Source organism: Bos taurus, chromosome 21 (assembly GCF_002263795.3).
Source record: "Bos taurus isolate L1 Dominette 01449 registration number 42190680 breed Hereford chromosome 21, ARS-UCD2.0, whole genome shotgun sequence".
Taxonomy (NCBI): Eukaryota; Metazoa; Chordata; class Mammalia; order Artiodactyla; family Bovidae; genus Bos; species Bos taurus.
Window position 1 is genome coordinate 21,621,998 of NC_037348.1, and position 25,239 is coordinate 21,647,236.

General features: G+C 46.3%; 2 protein-coding genes across 6 annotated transcripts; both read left to right on the forward strand.

Moving 5' to 3' along the window:
- Positions 1-205: 205 nt before the first annotated feature.
- On the forward strand, positions 206-14,244 carry GDPGP1 (GDP-D-glucose phosphorylase 1). Of its 4 annotated transcripts, XR_009492049.1 has the most exons (5): positions 206-587; positions 6,603-6,659; positions 8,144-9,425; positions 11,913-12,055; positions 12,271-13,393. XR_009492049.1 is itself a non-coding variant. In NM_001015629.1 (3 exon segments), a coding segment is annotated over 1 exon segment (1,158 nt). In that variant the 5' UTR covers positions 236-587; positions 6,603-6,659; positions 8,144-8,152; the 3' UTR covers positions 9,311-9,476.
- On the forward strand, positions 13,599-19,672 carry NGRN (neugrin, neurite outgrowth associated). 2 transcript variants are annotated; one of them, NM_001045992.2, is given in 3 exon segments: positions 13,604-13,809; positions 14,188-14,298; positions 18,620-19,672. In NM_001045992.2, coding segments are annotated over 3 exon segments (864 nt in total). In that variant the 5' UTR covers positions 13,604-13,645; the 3' UTR covers positions 19,209-19,672.
- Positions 19,673-25,239: the final 5,567 nt, after the last annotated feature.

Genomic DNA, 25,239 nt, shown 5'->3' on the forward strand with positions numbered 1-25,239 from the left:
GGGCCCGCCCCCTCCTTAAGGCTCCCAGGCGTTCCCAGCCCGGTTCGGCCGGTTGGCTCCTGGCTCCGGGCGGTCCCTGGCAAGCTGGAGGCGGGGCCCGGGGCGGGGCCGGACGCTCCGGGGCGGGGCCCAGGCACCACGGCCCCGCCTCCAGGGTGGGCGGGCCGGGCCGGGCAGTCTTCGCGCGCTGGCGTGCAGGCCGCGCATGCGTTGAGGGCGCCACGACCCCGCGATGGCCCCGGTAGGAGTTTGGGGGTAGTCGCGCGGTGTGTCCGCCTCACCTGCAGTAGGTGTCGGGGGTGTCGGGGGTGGCGGCCTTGGTCGGAGCCCGGAGAGTGTTTGGAGCCGGGATAACCGAGAAACCTCGTGGCTCGCTGAGTGGCCCGAGGCGGTCGGCTGCCATCTCTGCCCATCGAGGGCTTTTCCACCCGGACGTTGCCATTCGTCACCTGCCGTACTATTTGGAACCCTCATGTCACGTCTGCAGAAATAACCATAACCTTGCTGCCTGCTAAGGCTGTTTATTGAGGGCCCACCAGGTCCCAAGCGCTGTGCATAATTAGCTTCAATTCTTAAATCTCTGCAAGGTGAGTTACCGTTTTCCAAAGGGGGAAATACAAAGGCTCACGGGGGTGGGGGGTGGGGGGGGTGGGGTGTGTGTGTGTGTGTTACCATACCCTCCTCCGTGCTTAGTCGTGTCCGACTCTTTGCGGCCCCATGGACTGTAGCCTGCCAGGCTCCTCTGTCCATGGGGCTTCTCTAGGCAAGAATACTGGAGTGGGTTACCATACCCTCCTCCAGGGGATCTTCCAGCCTAGGTATGGAACCCACCAAGTCTAGAGACTTGTCTAGACTCGAGCTTTTAAAAAGCGGTGGCTCCATTCTAAGGCTCTTTTCAAGGATCCCCACTGCTGTACTCCTCTCCCCAGCCTGCATGCTGCCCTGTGACCTGCTCCCAGACTGCATACTGGGGGAGTAGGAATTGAAACGAACTATTTGCTCTTGTCTCCTCTCAACCCCTAAGACAATGCTTGGCATATGCACGGTTCTCTCTCAGTTTGTACTGGATGCATGCATGAATGAGTATTCCGAAAGATAGGGGTTACAAGCTACCGAGTGGAGGAGATAGTGAGATTCATTCTTTTTTATTGTTGTTTTCTACTTTAATACGGTATAACAGACAAAATATAGTTCTTGATTCTTTTAATTCATTCCACTAGCTGATCTTTGTAAAGTCTAAATATGAGCATGTCAGTTTAAAACCATTAAGGAGTTAAATACCGAAACCAACCCCCTATAATTCGAGTTCAACCTCTCTTTCTCTCTCTGCCAGTCTCCTCAGGCTTTCTGGGTTTCAGCCATTATGGGTTCTCCATTCTTCTTCCATCTTATCCTCAGGGAATCCTTCCCTGATTTCCTAGACTAGATTAAGGATCTATATTACACTCACAGAGGATCCAGTGCTTTCCTTGACAGCGTCTGTCATGTTTGCCATCTATATTTACACGTGTGATGATTGGATTAATGTCTTTTTCTCCCGCTAGACTGCAAGCTCCATGAGGAGCTGTGGGAATCATGATTTTCAGACACAAGGTGTGGCAGTTGTTGAGTGAATGCTTTTGCTGAGTAACTTTAATTTTCCCAGCACTCAATAATGATAAGGTGATCATTGGAGAATGACTTAGTAAGACTCATTGTATCAACCTGTGAGTCCCACCACTGTGGAAATATTACCTTCCAGAAAGTAGAGGCTACAGAGCAGTGGGAACACCAAAGCCAGTCAAAGCGACTGGAGTGTAGTCTCTTGACAGTAGACTCCTGTCCAAGAAGGAGTTGGTCTTCATTTAATAAAAGGCAACAAACAAGAATCTGCCTGCAATGCAGGAGACCCCGGTTTGATTTCTGTCGGATGATCCCCCGGAGAAGGGACAGGCTACTCAATCCAGTATTCTTGGGCTTCCCTGGTGACTCAGCTGGTAAAGAATCCGCCTGCAATGCAGGAGACGTGGATTTGAGCCCTGGGTTGGGAAGATCCCCTGGAGAAGGGAACGGCTACCCACTCCAATATTCTGGCCTGGAGAATTCCATTGACTGGATAGTCCATGGGATCGCAAGTCGCACTTTCAACGAACAAGAAGCTGTCACAGTGTCTCCTCTGCTAGGCTAAGAAGACAGAACACCAACCAGTGAGTGCACATCCTTGGACTTCAGGGTGAGACTGCATCTTTTCATGGTGAAGGTGTGGGACTTGACACTGCCCCGCCATAGTGGCCAGCTGTCATGAAGATTGCTCAGCCACCTCACTTGACTTTGAACCCTTCTTCATTGAACAATCTTTTGATTATAATTTTGCTTCCTGGTAAATTTTTGTATGGAGGAAGGCCTATAACAACCAGCCACCAAGAACATTTTGTGCTCTTTGCCATGTTTCTCATTATAAATTATTAAATCAGCATTCTGAGTCATTTAGCAGTCCCTGGTGAGCTTGCTTAACATATTGTCCTTCTGTGTTCAATGAACCCTTGATAACAGTGATAAAACTGAGTGGCTGATTTAAAAATAGCTCCTGGTGTTTGTTTTCCAAGACATTTCTTTCCCTGCTTGTCGTATTATTTCCCTCTTCCTCTTTCCCTTGAGACATTAGATGGTGTGGCCACCAAGGTGTGTCTGAGGTGGTGGTGGTTTAATTGCTAAGTCAGGTCCGACTCTTTGTGACCCCATGAACTGTAGCCTGCCAGGCTCCTCTGTCCATGGGATATCCCAGGCAAGAATACTGGAATGGGTTGCTGTTTCCTTCGGGGGATCTTCCTGTCCCAGGGATAGAACCTCAGTTTCCTGTTTGCTTCCCTAAGCCACCGGGGAAGCCCATGTCTGAGGTGGTACTGTTTGCTGTGAGGCTTAAATGAGACAGGAGTGTGAAGACACTCTGGGAGAAGGGTATTTTAGACTGAAAGAACAGAAAGCACCAAAGCCTTGAGCAGGAACAGGTTTAGGAAGAGTGAGGAGCAGAGTAGGTGTGGGGAAGAGTGGTCTGAGAGGAGGTGAGGGGAGGCACAGCTAAGCCTTGAGAGCCCAGAGCCCATGCTGTGGAAATGGGTTTTGTTCTAGGGGCTCAAAGTCACATCATCCCTAGTGAATGGAAGAGTCAGAATTCAAATATCTTGTTAGCCTCCAAAATCAGATCTCTCACCTTCCTGCCAGGATGATACCCACCACACAGGCTTGTTGTGAGGGTCACCTAATTAAACTTGGAAAATCCCCAGCCCATGCCTGGCAGAGTAGAGACCTGGGACCTGTGTTCCCTTCCTCCTGGTTTTCCTATGAAGATTCAGTCCTGTCACCTGGTCACTATGATTTGTTATTCTCAAATATTCCTCTTTATTTCTAGTTTTTTTGCCTCTTAGTTCACTTGAATATCTTCCCTGGTGGCTCAGATGGTAGAGTCTGCCTGCAGTGTGGGAGACCTGGGTTCCATCCCTGGGTTGGGAAGATCCCCTGGAGAAGGAAATGGAAACCCACTCCAGTTTTCTTGGAGCCTGGAGAATCCCAAGGACTCAGGATCCTGGCCGGCTACAGTCCATGGGGTCGCAAAGAGTCAAACACGACTGAGCGACTTCAATTCTTTCTTTCTATTCTTTCACTTAAATATCAGTACAGCCATACCCACTTCTTATTGATTCTGTTGACTGATATATCTTTACTCATATTTTTAGTCTTTTGGTACCATCTTGGCTCTGGATTCTTGGTCCTAGCCCCTGGGTCTTACTTAATGTTATTCTAAATTTCTAGCCCAGACTTCAACCTTGACCTCCAGGTTTGACTGTCCAGCTGCCTGCACCACTTCTCTTGAATGCGCAGGCGACATCTCAAATTCAGTAGTGAAAACTGATCTTTTGATCTCTCCCTTCCTTTAGTCACCTGTTCCTGCCCACACCCCATCTCCACCCTCTCCATCTCTGTAAATGCCACTGCAGGGCCTGGTTCCTGAAGCTGAGTCACTCCCAGTTCTTCCTTTTCCCTTAGTCTTGTAGTCAGCCTGTCAGCAGGCCCTGTTGGTTCTGTCTTTAAAACATGACCCATATCCCCACCTCCTCCTAACTCTGTTGCCATCTTTGTTGTCCAGTCACCTCACTGCTCACTTGGCCACCAGAGTGGCCTCCACAGTGGTCTCTGCTTCCCCTTTGCTCCCCTACGATCCATTTTCCGCATAACAGAAAAAAGTTTATAAAATATCAGACAGTCCTGGACTTCCTGGGTTCAATCCTTGGTCAGAGAAGTTCCACAGAATGCTGTGTGGTGTGGCCAAAAAGTAAAATACCAAATGATCCTTCTGTTTAGAACCTACCAGTGATTTCTTACTCCATTTAGAATAGAATCCAAGTTCCTGTCCATGATGCATAAGGCCCTGCAGCTAATCTGGCCTCCGCTTTCCTCTCCAGCTTCACTGGTTGGGGGGTCCTCTCCCCTTTGCCGGCCATACCCCAGTAACATTGCCTCCTTTCTGTTCCTAGAACAGGCCAACCAGCTGCCTGCAAGATTCGTGGCCTTGGACTTCGGGTTTCTTTTGCCTGGAGTACACTCAGCTCTTCATTGTAGGCCTCTTCTTATCCTTCCTGTCTTAGCTCAGCTGTCACATCCCTCTTATGGAAGTGGGATGCCCTGACCCCACCGCTTAGTCACCCCCTGTTTTATGACTTGTTTCCCACAAAATGCTTTCACCACAGGTAGTTAATGTTTTCCTTTTGCTTATCATCTAACTTCATCCCAGGATGTAAGTTCCCTAAGGATATGGACTTGGTTCTCCTTATTTGCTACCATGTCTTCATTGCCTCATACACAGCAGTTACTTCCTAAATACTTTGATTTTGTGGCTCAGCAGAACATGGACCAGGGTGCACAGAAGAGATGCCCTAGAATGTCAACAGTGGAATTGAAATGGGTTGATTCTGAATGAATGAATGAGAGACACTTAAGTGAATGTTGTTGAGTCGCTCAGTCGTGTCCAATTCTTTGTCACCCTGTGGACTGCAGCATGCCAGGCTTCCCTGTCCTTCACTATCTCCTGGAGTTTTTTTAAATGCATGTCCATTGAGTCAGTGATGACATCCTACTTAGGTTTAATTCAGCAAATTGTTGGATTTCTTAAATCTATTTTGAGAATCACTTAAATTGTTTTGAATTGTGGCAAAATACACATAACATGAAATTTACCATCCTGACATTTTAAAAATTCGGTTTAAAAAAAAAGTGTAGCATAAACTTTAAAACCTTAACCATTTCTGAGTGTATAGTTCAGGAGTATTAAGTATATTCACATTATTTGGTAGCCCAGTCTCCAGAACTTTTTTCTTGCAAAACTGAAACTCTGCGCACGTTAAACAACAGTTTCTCCTTTCCCCCTCCCCCCAGCCCTTGGAAACCACCATTCTGCTTTCTGTCTCTATGAATTTGAGCGTTTTTTTTTTTAAGTTAATTTATTTATTTGGTTGCACTGTGTCTTAGCTGTGGCATGTGGGATCTAGTTCCCCAACCAGGGACCCAGCCTGGGCATCCTGCATTGGGAGCGCAGTGTTGCAGCCCCTGGACACCAGGGAAATCCCAGAATTTGAGCACTTTAGGTCCCTTGTATAAGTGAATCATAAATAACTTGTCCTTTGGTGCCTGGCTTATTTCAGTTAGCACAAAGTCCTCAAGGTTCATCCATGTTGTAGCCTGTGTTGGCATTGCCTTCTTTTTAAGGCTGAATAACATTCCATTGCCTGTATAGGCCACCTCTTGTTTATCCATTTATCTATTGATGGATACTTAAGTTGCTTCCACCTCTTGGCTACTGTTGCCCTGAACACGGGTGTATAAATACCTCTTTGAGACCCTGCTTTCAGTTGTTTTGGATATACCCCCAGAAGTGGAACTGCTGCATCACATAGTGATTTTATTTTTATTTTTTTGAGGAGCTGCTCTACTGTTTTCCATAGCAACTGTATCACTTTACATTCCCACCAGTAGTGTCTAAGGGGTCCAATTTCTGCATATCCTTGCCAACACCTGTTATTTTCTGTTTTTGATAGTAGCCATCCTAAAGAATGTCAGGTGGTATCTTATTGTGATTTTGATTTTATTTCCTTACTTAGTGATGTTGAGCATCTTTTCATATGCTTGTTGGCCATTTGTATATCTTTGGAGAAGTGTCCTAGACTCACTTTTAATAAAATAATTTAAGACTTTATATTTTACTTATGCTTAGTAAATTATGCATAAATTTTTATGCTTAGTAAATTAAAGTATAAAATTTAAGCTCAAGTTTAAAAAAAAATGTTTACTGTGGTAAAAAATGCAAAAGTTTTACCATCTTAACCATCTCTAAGTGTGCAGTTCAGTCGTGTTACCATCTTAACCATGTCTTAAGTGTACAGTTCAGTACTGTTACCATCTTAAACATCTCTGAGTGTACAGTTTAGTAGTATTAAGTATATTCACATTATTGTGTTGCCAATCTCTGGAATATTTTTACCTTACAAAACTGAAATTCTATACCCATTAAACTCAGCTTGACTTTTAACAAAACATTGTTTTGCATGTTTTTCTGTTTTATTAATGTAAAGTTCCTGGACCAGCAGAGCTGAGGGTACCCAAGCTTGTGCTGAGGCGACTCAACTGAGGTAAGCTTCCTTCTGAAGTCCCCTGTGGGCTAACAGCAGGTCATGTCCCTGACCCCTTTGGTCCCCTGGGCTTCAGGGACCCAGTGGAGATGAAGACTGACACCTGTTTCCACCTTAAAGGATTGGCCCTGGGCACTTATGATTGGCCATCCTCACCCAGGTGGGTGTATGCATGGCCATTTGGAATTACTGCACAACAGTGGAAACGCTCTTCCCGTGAAAGGAGTAGTAAGCTTTGAAGCCGTGGCCACTCTCAGGCACTGGGCTCTGGTGCCGTTTTCTGGAGGGCAGTTTGCCAGACTGTGTATTGAAAGCCTGAGCCACGAGCCTCTTCTGAACCCATGGTCAACTAAGATTTTATTTTAAATGAAAATAAAAGCATCTGCAAAGATAGATACACAGGATATCCATCACAACACTGTATATGGTAGTAAGAAGCCAGAAAAACCTAAATGTACAAGAGTTAAAGATCAGTTAAAAAAAAAAACAAGTTCCAGGACTTCCCGGGTAATCCAGTGGTTAAGACTGTGCTCCCAATGCAGGGGGCATGAGTTTGATCCCTGGTTGGGGAACTAAGATCCTGCATGCCTCATGGCATGGCCAAAAAAAAAAATCAAGATCTATCTACATATGAATATGAAGCTACATATATAAATTGTGATTTTTCCCTGGGCATTGGAATAAGTGTTGTAATTTATCTGTATTTCTTTTCTCCATTAGGAAAATTTATTCATTATGTGTAATTTTTAGAAAGAGAAAGAATGTAATTTATATCTTTAATTCAGCAAAAATGTATGCTAACCTGCAGGTGATAGAATTATGAGTGATTTCTGTGTTTTCAAGATATTTTACCAAAAGCATATATTACTTTTGTAATTAGAACAAAGAGTAAAGTTTATTTAAAAATTAAAATAGGGGAGTTCCCTGGTGGGCTAGTGGTTAGGATTCTGGGCTTTCACCGCCATGGCCCAGGTTCAGTCCCTGCTCGAGGAACTAACTGATCCTGCAAGCTGAGTGGCACAGCCAAATACATTAATAAATAACACAAATAAAAATCTCACATGCCGCAACTAAAGATCCCGCACGCCACAACTAAGATGGAAAACCGCTTGTGCTGCAGCTAGGACCCCACACGGCCAAATAAGTAAATAAAAGTACTTTGTGTGTGTGTTAGTTGCTCAGTGTGTCCGACTCTTTGCAACCCCATGGACTGTAGCCCACCAGGCTCTCCTGTCCATGGAATTCTCAGGCAAGCATACTGGAGTGGGTTGCCATTTCCTTCTCCAAGATATCTTCCTGTCCCAGGGACGGAACCCAGGTTTCCTGCATTGCAGGCAGATTCTTCACCATCTGAGCCACCAGGGAAACCCCCAAAAAAGATTTAAAAAAATAAAAATACATAAGTAAAAAGTAGTGAATTTATTATTAAAAAATCTTTAGAAATGGGATGGCATCATGTATTTTTCACCTTATGATTGTTTCAGGTCAGCCCCATGGCTATTCCACATGCTTCAAATGAAACTTCCTATTTGCTGCCTCCAAACAAGGAGGACTGGGAAGGGCAGGGCATTCCTGACTTTGTCTATGAGCAGGAGGAACTCATGATGGAAGGGGTTCAGTGGCCAAGGGGCGCGCTCAGCCTCCTGAACACGCCGCCACTGTCTCACTTTGACTCTGCCCTCTGCTCAGCCTGGAGGCAGCGGATGGAGCTGGGGCTGTTCCGCTACCCACTGGGGGAGCTGCCGACCCAAACCCTCCCTGGGACCGTGGGTTTTGTGGCTCAGCTGAACGTGGAGCGAGGTGTGCAGAGAAGGTGCCCCCAGAACATCAAGAGCGTGAGGCAGGAGTTTGACCCCGAACAGTTTAACTTCAACCAGATCCGGCCAGGAGAGGTCCTTTTTCGTCTGCACCGGAAGCAGGATTGCTCCGGCACTGTCCAGCAAGAGGACATCCTGGTGGTGATCAACGTCAGCCCCTTGGAGTGGGGCCACGTGCTGCTGGTGCCCGAACCTGCCCGAGGGCTCCCCCAGCGCCTGCTGCCTGGGGCGCTGCGGGCCGGGGTCGAGGCTGTACTGCTGAGCTCACACCCAGGCTTCCGTGTGGGCTTCAACAGCCTGGGTGGCCTGGCCTCAGTGAACCACCTCCACCTGCATGGCTACTACCTGGCCCACCGGCTACCCGTGGAGGGGGCCCCCAGTGAACCCCTGGACCCTCGGGGCCGTCTGCATGTGCTCCAGGCCCTCCCAGCTCCTGGCTTCCTCTTTTACACCAGTAGGCCAGGACCTGACTTGGAAGCCTTGATAAGCAGGGTGTGTCGTGCCACTGACTACCTGACTGACTGTGAGATTGCGCATAACTTGTTTGTCACTCGGGGGGCCCCACCTGGAAAGGCGACATCTTCCTCAGCTCTCTCGGGAGTCCGGGTCATTCTGTGGCCCCGGAAGCCCAGCTTTGGGATAAAGGAAGGTGAGGCATTCAACGTTGCCCTCTGTGAACTGGCTGGGCACCTCCCGGTCAAAACGGCCCAAGACTTCAGCAGCCTGACCGAGGCGGCAGCTCTGGCCCTCATCAGAGAATGTCTGCTGCCCCCAGCCCAGGCAGAAGACGTGCGGGCGGCACTGGTGGCCTTGATAGCCCGGGAGGAAGAGTAATCCTCCCAGCAGTATTTATTCTAACTGATCCGGAGAACTGTCCATCGTGGTGCTGTGGGCACATTCATGAATGCCTTCTAACTGGTTTCAGCATAAGGGGAGGGATAAAGAACCGGTAAGTGTCTCTTTAAAGAGGGTGATTGTTGGAATAAATGGCATGAATGAGCCCTCTTGGATGTATCTGCTGCTTTTCACCTTGCTTCTTGGACAAGCCCCAGGGATGTCAAACCTGTTACTAAGAAGGGAGTATGTGCAGGAGTTACAGGCTCCTGACTCTATGCTGACTTTTCTTTAAGTGTTAGCAAAGTGATAGTTTATCCCTTATTCTATTCTTGCCTCTGCTGGTTCTGCCTCTGCCCACCACTGAGTTGTTTCTTCATTCTGCTCCTGTATTCATCCCCTCCATCCATATACTGTATTTGTAGGACATATTTTGCCTACCTGGGCACCTCGAATTTTCCTCCAGCCCGAATGCTGAGCTAAGTGTTCTTCACATACATTATTTCATGTGAGAACAAGGTGTCCTCACAACTTGAGCGTTGCAGGTCCTTTGAATAGCCACATTTAGCAGATGAGATGGAGGCTGACAGAAGTTCAGTAACCCAAGATCAGGTAGCTCAAAAGTAGTGGAGTCAGGACGGCGACACAGGCAGTCAAGACACCATGAAGCTGAGCTGGGGCTGTGCACCTGTGACCATCATGTTAATAAAGTCTTGAGATGAGGCAGAATATGCATCACAACCCATTTCATAAGAAAGTTTAACCTCGAAATTCCTCAACATTTTGGTCACCCTCAACATGCCTGTTTTTGGCAATTGCAGTAATTTTAGCTCAGTGCCTCTCTCTACAAGCCTTTGCAAATACAGGCTCTAGAAACACCACTTATTTTGCTTTCTTACTCTCTGAAGGGAATGCAGTGACCATTATAGCAAAGTGGACTTTGAGTGCCTAAGGTGGTGAGTCCAAACACCAGGATTTCCCCAGCTTTCCCTTAGGGCTGATAGTCAGAGGAAAGCCTTCTTCTGGCCCCAAATCTTTACATAAAAATTAAAAGATAGGTTTTCTTTATGATGGTACTTCTTAGCCATGTATACTTTGTCAATTGTCAAGAAAGGGATTTATGGAAGCCTTTTCTAAGCTTAAATATGGAACACTTAGGAGCTGCTTTGTACCCAGGGCCCTGGGCTTTGAGCACAGTAGGAATGTAAGAAGGGGTGATCCAGCTCAGGGCCTCTCCACCTCTTTGCTTGCTTTTTGTTTGTTTGTATGTTTGTTTCTTCTTTTTTGATGGAGGGTCTCTTGTCCTAAGGGGTGTTGGACTTGAGCTAATGGGAAACCTTGGAGAGTTTTAAATTGAGGGGTAACAAATTTGCATTTTAGCTGTGATGGATGGATGGATGGATCAAGGAGGGAAGACAGGGAATCCAGTTAAGATCCTGCTGAATGCTGGCAATTCAGGCAAGCAATGATGATAGTTTAGGTACTAGAACAAAATGTTTGTCTAAATAGTGAGAAAAGTGCGTCCTGCTAGGCAAGGGACTCCAAAACATTTTAAGGAGGAGGTAATAGAGTATCATATACTGAAGGAGGATCCAGAAATCTAGGAATCAGGAAATGTCCATGTCTTTTTAAAGGACAGAAAAATTGTAAGTGACCTTTAGATGTAGGCACATGGTAAAATCTTAAAGTGACAAATTTGGGCTGAGTTTGGTGGAAGTGGCAATCAGAAGTCAGAGTGGGCGCACCTCAGGAAGAGATGGCGATGGTGAAGGAGCAGTCTGATGAGCACATGAAGGGCATGTGTGCTAATCACAGCTGTCCCTCCCAAGTGCCGAGACCGTCCAAGATGTGGTTACTAGAAGCACTGAAGGAAGGCAAGCAGATATTCGTCCTGAACACTGAGGTGGCCTAATTCCAGGGGCTTGGCCTGCGGGTTCAGGAAAGGATGGGAGTGGGACTTGTGTGAACTGGTGTGAAAAAAGAAGGATAAGTCCTGTCATGCACTGGGTCAGCTGTGGCAAGAATCCACTTTAGAGCGCAGTGCACTTGATTGCGCTTCCACTGCCAGCTCCAGGAGCAAGGAGGAGGTCCCAGAGGCCCAACAAAACCTGGGAAAGAGCAGGAGCCTGCCAAAGGGCCATCATGAGCCACCAGCTGAGTCTAGCACCGATAGGGCTCATAGGTCTTCAGCTCTATTTTTCAAAGTGAAGGTACCCCTAGTGCTCCCAGCAATTGCCCATCACAAAGAAAGCTCAGGTCATGGCCAGCTCAGCTCAGCTCCTGCACCCCAGAGTGCTGTATGGAGTGATGCTGGATGAGTGGGGCTTGTCAGCAAATCTAACATTGCACAGGCCCCCCCGCCACAGACCCCAAACCTAGTGGAAAACATCCCATTCTGTAGTGGACTGTTCTGTCCTTAAGGAACATCCCCTTAGAACACCACGAAGGTCCTTACCCCATCCTTCTCCCCTCCGAATCTAAGAGGATGGAGCTGAATACCTGGAAGGCCAGTGAATCAGAGGAAGGCTACAGTGAAGAAGAGGAATCTGAGGAGGAGTGTGTAAAAGGGGAAGCTGCCATCCCTTCTAATACTTTTCTGCAGGCACTCTCTAAGACTGACTACAATACATTTAGGAATGGAGTTCCTTTATACACTGTACGCAAGAAAATACCAAAGAAAATTGTAACCCCAGCTGAGCCAGATGTCTTAGAAGTTGGGAGGAGAAAGAGAAGGCAGAAACACAGGTAACTGTCCCCTGGACCCCCTCACTTGCCCAGCTCGAGAGTAACCCTCTGCCCTTCTGCAGTTGGGCGGGGAATCCAAAGTTTTCCCTTTAGCCTGGGAAAGAGGACAGGAAATACAAGAGATCGTTAGCCTTTTGGTACAATAAAATCCGGAACCATTTGGGCTGGCTTAATTTAGAATTTCAGCACATTTATATCATTCTGGTCTTTCCCAGGTGGTGCTACTGGTAATGAACCAGCCTGCCAATGCAGGAAACATGGGTTTGATCCTGAGTCTGGAACATCCATTGGTGGAGGACATGGCAACCCATGCCAGTATTCTTGCCTGGAGAATCCCAGCGAAAGAGGAGCCTGGAGGGCTACAGTCCATAATGTTGCAAAAACAGTTGGACACGACTGAAGCCACTTAGCATGCACGGTCTTTCCTTTAAGTGGCTTCTAGAGAAAATGAATCTGTGGGCTGTCTCTTCATCTGGGTGTCTGGTACCGCAGTTCCTTTTCTCTCTCTCCCTGATTTCTGCTCTTCCTCCATTCCAGAACCCTGGCCATCAGTCTGACCAACTTCAAGTATGAGAGTGAAGCACCAGCTCATCTCTCAAATGACTGGGCATCAGAGGATATTTAGGGTTGCAGTTTTCACTCTGACGATGGTTCTCGCAATTTGCTCCCAGCCCCTGGATCTCGTTCAGTTCAGTCACTCAGTCAAGTCCGACTCTTTGTGACTCAGTGGACTGCAGCATGCCAGGCTTCCCTGTCTATCACCAACTTCTGGAGCTTACTCAGACTCATGTTCATCGAGTCAGTGATGCCATCCAACCACCTCATCTTCTGTTGTCCCCTTCTTCTCCCGCCTTCAATCTTTCCCAGCATCAGGGCCTTTTCCAGTGAGTCAGTCCTTTGAATCAGGTGGCCCAAGTATTGGAGTTTCAGCTTCAGGATCAGTCCTTCCAATGAATATTCAGGGCTGATTAACTTTAGGGTTAACTGGTTTGATCTCCTTGCAGTCCAAGGAACTCGCAAGAGTCTTCTCCAACACCACAGTTCAAAAGGATCAATTCGTTAGGCTGACTTAACAACTTGTCTTCTCCGTCCTTCAAACCTTAGCCTGGATTTACCGCTAAATCTGTACTCTGGGTGCAGCCCTGGGCTAGAGGTCATCCAGGCGACAAGAAATCCGTTTCCCAGAGGAGTCCAGTTCCCATAGCTCGGGGCTGTCGCCATCAGAGAACCGCTGAGGGGACGCCCTTCCTGTGACCGTGGCGGAGGCAAGCCGGCCTGGGCAGCCCTTAGGGTAAAGGGGCGTCTCTTGGCCAATGAGCTCGTGTTTAAAATTTATCGCGTTTGGTAGGAGCGTCCTCTACCTCATTCCGGTTCCGGGAGTTGCAGGGAAAACACTCGCCCTCCCCGCGCCCCGTAGTTATTATCGGGAGGGCTGGGCCACCGAGCGGTTTAAACCCAAAAGCCACGCCCTCAGCCTGAAGCCGGAAAGAACCGCTACGTCCCCGAGCTTTCCCCCCCTGCGTACTTCCGGTTCAGTCCCTGGCTTCCGGTGCTGCCAGTCCGTGGGTCGTGAAGGGGGTTTTTGTAAACATGGCGTTTTCCCCGAACGTTTTGCTGGGCGGGCGTGTCTGCGCAGCGGTTGCTCGCAGTGGGTTTGCTACCCGGAGGGTGACCATCCCGGGCTCTACCAGCCGAGAGCCGGACCCCGATTTCGACTGGGAACCGGAGGAGCGAGAACTGCAGGAGGTGGAGAGGTACCGACTCCTTCCCGGGCCCTCAGCCTGAAGCAGGGCCTCGGTCTGGGCGCCCTTGTCCGCGCCCGGTTGGCGCTGGGCGTCCTGCAGCAGCCCTTCTCACCCGTTTTTAGGGACGCAGGGGCAGGTGTTAGATCCTTTGGGACCACAGGTCCTTTCACCAAGGACGTATTTCATCACCCGACTGAAGAATTCAGCAACAGCTTATGGGCTGCTGTTCTTGGTGTTAGACTTCTGGGGCGGTGTTCTGGCTGGCCGACATGGCCACGTAGTGTTTGCAAAGTGAAGTGCGCTGGACGCTCTGTGACTGACCCCAAGGCTCTTAAACCACCCATCTAGCGTCTATGCATGGTTTCTGCCATTGGTTCTCTCCCCCAGCGCCCTGAAACGACAGAAAAAAGCCATCCGGTTCCAGAAAATTCGAAGGCAAATGGAGGCGTCAGGTGCCCCACCCAGGACCCTGACGTGGGAAGCCATGGAGCAGATCCGGTAAGACTATTAAGATTTTTGTTTTGAATACATAGTGCATTACATATGGCTCAAAATTAAAGCAGTATAACTGCGTATGTGTTGAGAAGTGTTAACCCTCCTAGTCTCCTGTGGATAGAAATACTATTAAAATATTAATAGTTTTCTTGTGTCACTATCTAGGTTTCCTTCTGCACATAGAAGCAAGCCCATGTGAATGTAGAATTTTATTTTCACTTTCGTAGTCTCAAACAATTTATAAATAACTTTTCTACACTTTACTTGTTCATTTAATATATTCCGAAGATCTTTCAACTTCCCAAGAGAGAGCGCCTCATTCTCATTTGTAGATGCTTAATAAATTGTAGTTTATATTACTGGTCTTTTATGGTGGGCGTTTGAATTGTTCCCACCCACTCACTGTAACAAATAGTGCCCTAGTGCATGACCTTGTGTACCCATCAATGTCCATATCTGCCAGAAGCATTATACACATTCTCAGAAGTAGGGTTACTGAAGCCAAAGCTAAATGAATTTGCATTTTGATAAATATTGCTAAATAGTCTTCCGAAGGTCATGTTCCGTTTTTCATTCTCACCAGAATAATTCTGGAGTTGAGACTTAGAATCAGGGGGATTTATAGAGATGATCAAGATTTTATGAGCCTACAACAACTCTCTTCTGTCAGCTTCCTCTCGTCTTGAATGCCAGCATTTTTAACCCTTCCATCTTCTTACCTGTCACCTCCCCTTTGGGGATCGTTAAATAATCTTTTTATTTGAGAGAAAAATCAGGCCATTAGGTAAAAATTATTAAAGCTTCTTGGACTGCTTCTTACCTTCCACTTTCAGTCTTGTCCTCTAGTCATATCACAGGGGGAAGTGGCAGTCCTTCACTTGTCTAGGACCAGTCCTCTGGGTGCTCTAGGTCAAATCCCTGCCTAATTCCTCAGATACATTTTTCTGTCCACTTGTCCGAGTTGTGTGCTGGGCTCAGTCTATCAATAACCAGTGCTGTGGCTGGGCCAGCTGTTGTGTCTTAAGATTGCAACATGTCCTTAAGTGACCTCAACTTTGGGGGTGGGTGAACGTTTATTACTTACAGGGCCTGAAAATTACACAGCCCACCTGAGGCTGCACAGCAAGGCCATGGCTAGAGAGAGTTGCAAGGGCCTGGAGTTCTACTTTTACTGGGTTTGAACACTGGGGCCTGAGTTTTTTTTGAGGAGGGGTGTGGGGGTAGGGTTTTGAGGGCTCACTCATTATTGGCAAATTCAATGGGAATTTAAAGCACAGGAAGAGAAAAAACAAGTGGCCCAAGTGGTTAATTATTGAAGTCAACCATGGTCTCTAAAACAAAGGTGCCTCAGTGGGGTGGCTAGAGCCTGGCTTTTTATCTAGTTGTGTGGCTGGCAGTGTGTTTATTGAAAACAGCCACCTTCAAAGTGCATGCCTTGGCAAGCAAAGCTTAAGTCAGTCACTGGGATTACAAAAGCAAAAAGGAAACCCAACTGTCAAGTTGGCTCTACACTCCCTCCTCCTCTAGTTCCCTCCTGGCTCCCTGCTCTCGTTTTTGTTTGTTTGTTTCATCATGACAATGAAACTGCTCACAGATACACCAGTGACTTCCTCAGTGCTAGGCATAACTGACTCTCAACACTTTAGCTTGTCTAATACTTCTCAGCATTTGACCTTGTCTGCATTCTTGAAATTCTCCCTTGACCCTTACAGGTTATTATTGTTCATTAATATACAGATTATAGTTCAAGGAATCTACTTGATGGTTGAGCCTCAAAATTTTGAGCAATGATAATGTGCTCATGGCGTTCTGCTGCTTAAAATTCTTCGTTGGAAAAAAAAAAAAGAAAAAATTCTTCGTTGGTTCACTGTTGTTCTGAGATAAACTCCAGAATCCCTACATGAGACATGGTCTTGACCCAGGGGACCACTCACCTCTATTTGTAGGACTGGTTTTCTGTTTCCTCTCTGGGCTTCCCTTCTTCCTGCGATACCTTAAGTATTGTAGAGTTTGACAGTTGTGCCCTGGGTCTTTTATCTCATTTTGCATATTTCCCCACCTGATGCCAGGTGGCTTCAGCCCCTCCTGCTGTTGGCTTATGACTACCAGTTCTCTCATGTCCAGGCCATGTTCTTCTGAACTCTGTAGTCAGTTGTGCACTAGACATCGCTGTTTAGCTGTCACACAAGTTCCTCAAACTCAACATGTACAAAATAGAATTCATCATTGTTCCCTGATAATTTCATTCTTCTATTTTTGCTATATCCCTGAATGTTCCCACCAACCACCTACTCAAAAAATACTGACTCTCAACCTATTTCTTAACCCAGTATTTAGTTCCTTACCAAGTACACCTATTTGGCCTTCTTAAAGTATTTCTCAGGTCTCTCTCTCCTGCTCTCATTGCCCCTGCCTGAGTTCAGACTGCCTGAATTCCTGACAGCCTCTTGCCTGGTCTTTCCACCTCTGGTCTTGCGCCAAAATTTACTGTTACTGAACCACGTAACTGAACCATGTTCGTTTACCTGATGCACAGCAAGCCAGTGCTGAAACCTTGAGGTCTGCAGCAGAGAAAGGGTTTATTCACAGGCAGCCAAGCAAGGAGACACGAGAACAAATCTCAAATCAGCATCCCTGAAGGAGAGGGTTAGAATATTTATGGGGTAAAGAAGCAACAAGGGGGACTTCCTGGTGGCTAAGACTCCACGCTCCCAATGCAGAGGACCCGGGTCCAGTTCCTGGTTGGGGAACTAGATTCTGCGTGCCACAACTAAGACCCAGGGTAGTCAAATAAATAGATATTAAAAAAAGAGAAGCAGGGTGGTTTGAAGCTTCAGGAAAAGTTGCTGATGGTTAGAAAAAGGTGAAGTAATTGGAGCTCTGCACAGGGGTATTTGAGTTATGTGGTTCTTCATGGAATGCACATTCAGAAAATGATGGGCAGCATTAGCATAATCTCAGGATGGAGGTTTTGCCCCTTGACAATGAAAGGGCATTCACTGGACACTCATACAGGCCCAGTTGAATGGTCAGGGGTCTCCACTAGCTTGAGCTGGGCAAAACTAGCCCCATGGCCTGAACAGCAACTTAAGCAACTGTCACTACTCTGACTCCTGTTCAGAAGTGTTGTCTACAGGGGTCAGTTAAAGGAATCGTGTGAGATACTGTCTAGGCTGTGAAGCTGGGAGGGTATGCACTTTGCAGGAACAGTTAGAGCATGCTTGGTCAGTGAAAGCAAGTTACAGGTTATTGTTCATTAATATACAGATTATAGTTCAAGGATACTAATTGATGACTGCACCCTGTTTCATTATCACTGGATTGAGCTTCAAAATGAAAATTTGCTCATGGCATTCTGCTGCTTAAAATTCTTCCTTTGTTCACTGTTGCTCTGAGATAAACTCCAGAATCCCTAAGCAAGACATGGTCTTTGTCCTTCTCCCACTGTCACACAGATAGAACTCTTCCCAACAAAGGTGGTATGCTTCTTTGTATTTCACCTGCTGCCTGTTCTACCATCAGTTCCTTTGACCCCCTGTTCTCCTCCTCTCTCCCAGCTTGTTACAACTGCTCATGTTTTCAGACCAGCTCTAGGGTGGACTTCCTGAAGAATTCTTAGGCTGCCTGCCCAACAGGTGTGGTGCTAGCCTGTCCCTGCCTCACCCTCCCTGGTTCTCTCAGCATCCTCTGCTGAGATCCTTTTCATAGTGTTGCTGGTTTTGCTGGGTGTTAATACATTTGTCTCCACCACCAGATAGTATGTTTGTTTGTTTTTTTTTAAATGAATGTCTGTTTAGGGGTAGGCCCTGGGCTGGGTATTTATTATACAATCAATTAATTTATTAGTAGCCAATTGAATAATCAATTTATTATTCAATCAACACAGCGGTATTTTTTTGTTTTGTTTTTTAGCTGCATTATTGGGGCATGCAGGATCTTACTTCCCTAACCAGGGTTCATACCTGCCTGCATTGCGTCTTCAAGCTCCCTGCATTGGAAGCACGGAGTCTTCATCACTGCACTGTCAGGCATGTCTGGATTGTATGTTCTTTGAAGGGAAAGACTGTCTTGCATCCCCTGGATCTTACTGGGGCCTGTCATGCAGTGAGAGGAATCCAGTTGACATTAAATGACTAGAAGTAGTTGGGTGTTGCTGTAAGCACAGAAGAATTGGCTGTAGACATTTAGTGGTGCAAGACAGAGACTGTGTTTGCAGTTTTTCCAAGCCTCCTTTTCATGTATTTATCACTAGTGTTACATAATCTGTTAACTGTTCTAATAGGAGAATCTTCACAGATGGAAAATTTGCTTCTTTTTTTCACAGGTATTTACACAGGGAATTTTCAGAGTCTTGGTCAGTTCCCAGATTGGCTGAAGGCTTTGATGTCAGCACCGATGTGATCCGAAGGGTTTTAAAAAGCAAGTTCATACCCACATTGGAACAGAAACTGAAACAGGATCAAAAAGTGCTTAAGAAAATCGGACTTGCCCGTTCGATCCCGGAGCTCCCAGGCCCTGGAGATTCCTCCAAACCGCTTTCTGCAGGCCAGTCTGTATCAGGTTCTTTGCTGATTCCTGGGGATGAAGCCTCATCCAGAGGCCATGGTCACAGCACAGCTTTGAAAGCTATTGAATTGAATACTCAGAGTACAAATATAACAACGAGGCAGACGGAAAGGAATAAAGGAGTCCAGGGCCTGGAGGAGGGGAAGGACTTTGTGCCTGTTGCTGCAGGTCACCCTACCAGCACTTGTAGGGGCGCCAGAGGAATTGACAGTGATGGATTACCCAGTGACAAGAGGCTGGAAGAGCTGAAGGCAGGGGAGGCAGGTGACCAGATCTTCAGCAAGAGAGTCGTGCAGAGGGGACGAGAGTTCTTTGACAGCAATGGGAACTTCCTGTACAGAATCTGAGCCGGAGATGTGCCATGTGACACACAGCTGGGCGAGTATATTTGGTTCTGAAGCCTGGGTTTCTGTGTGTGGATTTCCACCTTGGAAGTGGGGGGGAACCATGAGCCTGGAATGTGGGATGAAAGGTTTGAATCTGACAAAGGGCAGAGGACTTCACAGGGCAGATGTGTCTGGGAGCAGGGCAGTGACCCGCCAGGTAGAGTCCAGCTTCCTGGAGCACAGCCCCTGCTCTGACCCACATGCATCGTCAGGATTCACCCTTCTCCCTTGGGCTGTGTGTGTGCTGAAAAACCTGTATTGCATGTGTTGTTACAAGTTTCTGTGATACTTGCAGTATATTTGGGAGGAGATTAAGTTTGTTTTCTCACCTCATTTACTTCTTGATTAATGAACACTTGACGGTTCTGGAACTGCTTAGTCAATTGGTTGTCCTCATTATGTGCAAAATAAAGCAAAATGAAGCAGTCTGTTTCAATTGGTGCTCTGTGGGAATGGGAGGGTTTGCTTACCTGGGAAGGAAAGGGAAGAAAAACAGAGCCTCTAAATGTTGGGAGAGAAATGTAGCCAGAGGTATCGCCAGCAGAGGGCTCTGTGCTGACCAGCCCTGCTTAGTTACAAACTTTGACACTTAAAAACTGGACATTAAGCCTCCCCTAAACACCCTAAACACTGTAAGTCTTAAGTTGCTCTTACAGTTGCCGGGGCCCTGAAGATCGGGATGTGGGGGTCTGTCCAAACAAAAAATACAGGGCAGGCACAGGCTTTACAGGCTCGCAACATATCTCCAGCGACTTCCAAAAGCTTAAATAGAATCTTATTTTACAGTTTTTATCAGATTTTTACAAGGCTCTTGTGATCTAGAAAAGAACAGATAGTAGATGACTTTTACAAATTCGGTATCCAGGGTGTTTGGATCTACCCACAGCCTTGTTGCTGTGCGTGACAGCGCAGCACTGGGACTTGAACCCAGGTCTCACTCTTAAGTCTTCTTAAATTCCTGGAGTCCAGCACTGCCTGGCACGATTCCTGTTAATTCACTGATTCTTTGAGAAATATCTGATGAATCAGATAATCACCAGAAAGTGATTATCAAAAGACAGATATTCAGGCAACCTAAGAGTCCAGTGATAGTTCTCAACAGTGTCTCACTTTAACAATTTACCAGCAAAAGTAGGCTAGTCAGAATTTACCTGTATGCAGAATGTTTTTCTAATGGAGACGTAGATATCCCAACCCTGTCATTGATAGTCTGTTCATGTATCTTGTTGCCATTTCAGATGTCATTAATAGCAATTATAATATCACTGATTGCTGTTAACTGGAGCATTCGCTCGGTATAAATGGGCAAGACCCTATCACATGCCAGTCAAAGTTAGGGAATCCAGGTTCTGGTAATAGAGCAGTGGACACACAAGGCCCTTGTCACTGCTCTGCCACTTTCAAGTAATTTACAAACATAAGTATTTTCATGATTTTAAAAATAATTTGCCATGAGAATATTCGAGCAGCAAGATGCTCTTTGACTGCTTCAACAGGCATTTCTAACCCTGCACACCATTTGACGACGCTCTTTCCCCAGGGGACTATAAATAAAATAGAAGCTTTTACTACTAGCTTAGATATGTTTTAAATTTACCTCATCCCCTAGCATCTTAATGCTCACTAGCTCAAATCTTTTGTTCTCCATTATAAATGCTAATCTTAGGCTTTTGCACTTACTAGTTCATTGTGGCCAGATTTTTATTTGGTTGGGTCCTTACCATTCAGGTCTCAGGTCAAATGTTACTTTCGTAGGCCTTCCCTAATCACTCTAGTCTAAAACAACTTCCTTCATGGTCTAGCTATCAGCACACCCTTTAATTTTTCCCAGTATTTGAAATGTATTAGTAATGTATTGGAGAAGGCAATGGCAACCCACTCCAGTACTCTTGCCTGGAAAATCCCATGGATGGACGAGCCTGGTAGGCTACAGTCCATGGGGTCTTGAAGAGTTGGACACGACTGAGCAACTTCACTTTCACTTTTCACTTTCATGCATTGGAGAAGGAAATGGCAACCCACTCCAGTATTCTTGTCTGGAGAATCCCAGGGACAGAGGAGCCTGGTGGGCTGCCGTCTATGGGGTTGCACAGAGTTGGACATGACTGACGCGACTTGGCAGCAGCAGTAATGTATTATTTGTCATCACCTTCCTTGCCCCATTAGCAAGTAGATCCCATAAGGGCAGGAGACCTGTCTGTGTTCATTGCTGTAGTTCCAACCGGACGTAGATTTTTTTTTTTTTTGCAGAACGGCAAGTGGTATTTTATTTTAGTTCCATGACTAGGGACTGAACTCGTCCCCTTCAGGGGAAGCACGGAATCCTAACTACTGTACCTCCAGGGACTTCCCCTAACATAGATTTCAATATTGGTTGAGTGAATGAAAAAATGGCTGGGAAACCTTACACATGTACTCAGTTGCTTCAGCGTCCAACTCTTTTTGACCTTGTAGACTGTAGCCCACCAGGCTCCTCTGTCCAGGGGGGATTCTCCAGGCAAGAATACTGGAGTGGGTTGCCATACCCTCCTCCAGGGGATCTTCCTGACCCAGGAATCCAACCCAAGCCTCTTAGGTCTCCTGCATTGGCAGATGGGTTCTTTACCACTAGCCCTACCTGGGAAACCCAATCCATCAGCCAATCCACAATGACAGAAAGTCCAGCCTTTTACCTTTGCCTGTCAAGAAGGCCTACACTTCCTACAGGTCGACCCGTCCCTTCTCTATACGGTCAGAGCCTCGGATCTTCATCCACTGGCACTGAGGTGTTTGGGGATACTGTCGTCCTCTCCTCCCTGGTCCCCCACTGCCCCAGCCCAAGCTGGGAGGCTGGACAGGGGAATGGGGATTCTTGGGCAGGGGTCAGAGGACTCCATGATGCCCTATCCCCAGTCAGTCCTAGTTCTGGACACAAAGGACTTTCACATCACACTGGATGAGGGGGAGCTGCATTAGGGGGCACAGGTGGGGCATCTGTGGAGGAGGCAACAGAAGACAAGATCCGCAAGCTGGAGTGAAACAGACTGGGCGGAATGGGCAACTCAGAGCAACTTTGGGGCCAGATTCAAGAGGCTAGCAAACTTATGATAGAAGGGACTAAAGTCCCTGTGACCTGGAGAGTGTATGTGTCAGTCATCTGTGAAGGGCAGCTTCTTCCTTTCTGTGCAGCTGAGATTTGATCTAACTAAAGGGGAGGGGGTGAGAGGAAGCTCAGTAAAAAACACTCAATGAGCATAAAAGCTTTGTATTGTTGTATTGTTTTTTAAGTTTTCAAATATTTGAAAGCAGAATATTGTAATGCAATGAACCCCTGTGTACCCATCACCCAGCTTTAGCATTTAACAAATGGCCAAACTTTCTTTGTTAACATGCATGCCGCAACTAGAGTTCTCAGCCGCGACAAAAAAAAAAAGATGCCACATGCCACAGCTAAAGATCCTGCATGCCTCATCAAAGGTCAGAGACCCCACATGCTGCAACTGAGAGCCAGTGCAATCAAATAAATAAAAATAAATATTAAAAAATAGCAAATCTGAGACATTGTATTATTTCATCTGTAAGTACTTCATTCAGTATGTGTCTCAGAGATAGGAACTCCTTTTTAACACAAGACATATGAACCATTTCTATACCTTGAAAGTTTTAGTAATTCCTTATTATCAGCTAATATTCTGGTTGATTTCTTTGAATTAGGATCCACACAAAGTCCACACATTGCAATATTGCATTGTGTCATGTCCCAGAAGTCTTTTAATTTTAAAGGGATTTCCCCTTCCACTTTCTTCTCTTTGTCATTTGACAGGTTATTTGACCCATAAAATTTTGTGCATTTTGGATATGCTTGATTTTATTCTTATGATGTCTTTTATCACGTTTCCACTACCTTCTGTATTTCCTATGAACCGGCAGTTAGATCTTGAGGCTTGATCAGGTTCAATTTGTACTTCCTATGCATCTCACCAGGAGATGAGTTTGTGATGTCACGACTGATTAGTGAGTTCAGGTATTGTTAGCCAGACCTGTCCCTTATAATGTCTCTCATGAGCTTTTTAAAAACAAACAAACAAAAAACCCAAACAAGGTAGATATAGATCTTTATCATCACCCCTGAAATTCCCTAAGCTTCCCCAATTCAATCACTTTTCTGAAATTTTCACTATAGTTTTTCCTGTTCAAGAACCTGTTGTAAATAGTATAGAAGGCACTTTTGTGTCTGGCTTCTTCACTCAATATGCCAGCAAATTTGGAAAACTAGCAGTGGCCACAGGACTGGAAAAGGTCAGTTTTCATTCCAATCCCAAAGAAAGGCAATGCCAAAGAATGCTCAAACTACTGCACAATTGCACTCATCTCACACGCTAGTAAAGTAATGCTCAAAATTCTCCAAGCCAGGCTTCAGCAATATGTGAACCGTGAACTTCCTGATGCTCAAGCTGGTTTTAGAAAAGGCAGAGGAACCAGAGATCAAATTGCCAACATCTGCTGGATCATGGAAAAAGCAAGAGAGTTCCAGAAAAACATCTATTTCTGCTTTATTGACTATGCCAAAGCCTTTGACTGTGTGGATCACAATAAACTGTGGAAAATTCTGAAAGAGATGGGAATACCAGACCACCTGATCTGCCTCTTGAGAAATTTGTATGCAGGTCAGAAAGCAACAGTTAGAACTGTACATGGAAAAACAAACTGGTTCCAAATAGGAAAAGAAGTATGTCAAGGCTGTATATTGTTACCCTGCTTATTTAACTTATATGCAGAGTACATCATGAGAAACGCTGGACTGGAAGAAACACAAGCTGGAATCAAGATTGCCAGGAGAAATATCAATAACCTCAGATATGCAGATGACACTACCCTTATGGCAGAAAGTGAAGAGGAACTAAAAAGCCTCTTGATGAAAGTGAAACAGGAGAGTGAAAAAGTTGGCTTAAAGCTCAACATTCAAAAAACGAAGATCATGGCATCTGGTCCCATCACTTCATGGGAAATAGATGGGTAAACAGTGGAAACAGTGTCAGACTTTATTTTGGGGGGCTCCAAAATCACTGCAGATGGTGACTGCAGCCATGAAAAGACGTTTACTCCTTGGAAGGAAAGTTATGACCAACCTAGATAGCATATTCAAAAGCAGAGACATTACTTTGCCAACAAAGGTCTGTCTAGTCAAGGCTATGGTTTTTCCTGTGGTCATGTATGGATGTGAGAGTTGGACTGTGAAAAGGCTGAGCGCCGAAGGATTGATGCTTTTGAACTGTAGTGTTGGAGAAGACTCTTGAGAGTCCCTTGGACTGCAAGGAGATCCAACCAGTCCATTCTGAAGGAGATCAGCCCTGGGATTTCTTTGGAAGGAATGATGCTGAAGCTGAAACTCCAGTCCTTTGGCCACCTCACGCGAAGAGTTGACTCATTGGAAAAGACTCTGATGCTGGGAGGGATTGGGGGCAAGAGGAGAAGGGGACGACAGAGGATGAGATGGCTGGATGGCATCACTGACTCGATGGACGTGAGTCTCAGTGAACTCTGGGAGTTGGTGATGGACAGGGTGGCCTGGCGTGCTGCGATTCATGGGGTCGCAAAGAGTTGGACACGACTGAACGACTGATTTATTCAGTTATTTTTATTGTATGAATATGTCACAGTTTATCCGTTTTCCCACGAAAAGCATTAATGAGTCAGGACTCTGATATTGAAAGGTCATAGGTGGTGAGACTCAGCTTCCATTGGCTCCTAACGCGTTCTTCTCTCACTGCGCACCCGCCTCCATCTCGGGCATCTAGCCTCGCGCAAGTCAGAAGCGGGAGAGCTCAGAGCTCGCCGCTAACTTTGTGGAGTAGATGTGATCGACAGCCAAGATCCCCGGTGATCAGTGCCCTACGGATTCCGAGTTGGTTTCGCCCATTTCACCAAGTTCTGAAAATAGAGCAAGTGCCCAACGCTTCCTTGCGTGAGCTAGGAGAATTGGGTGTTCCCTTCAAAGTTAGTTTAAAGTAAA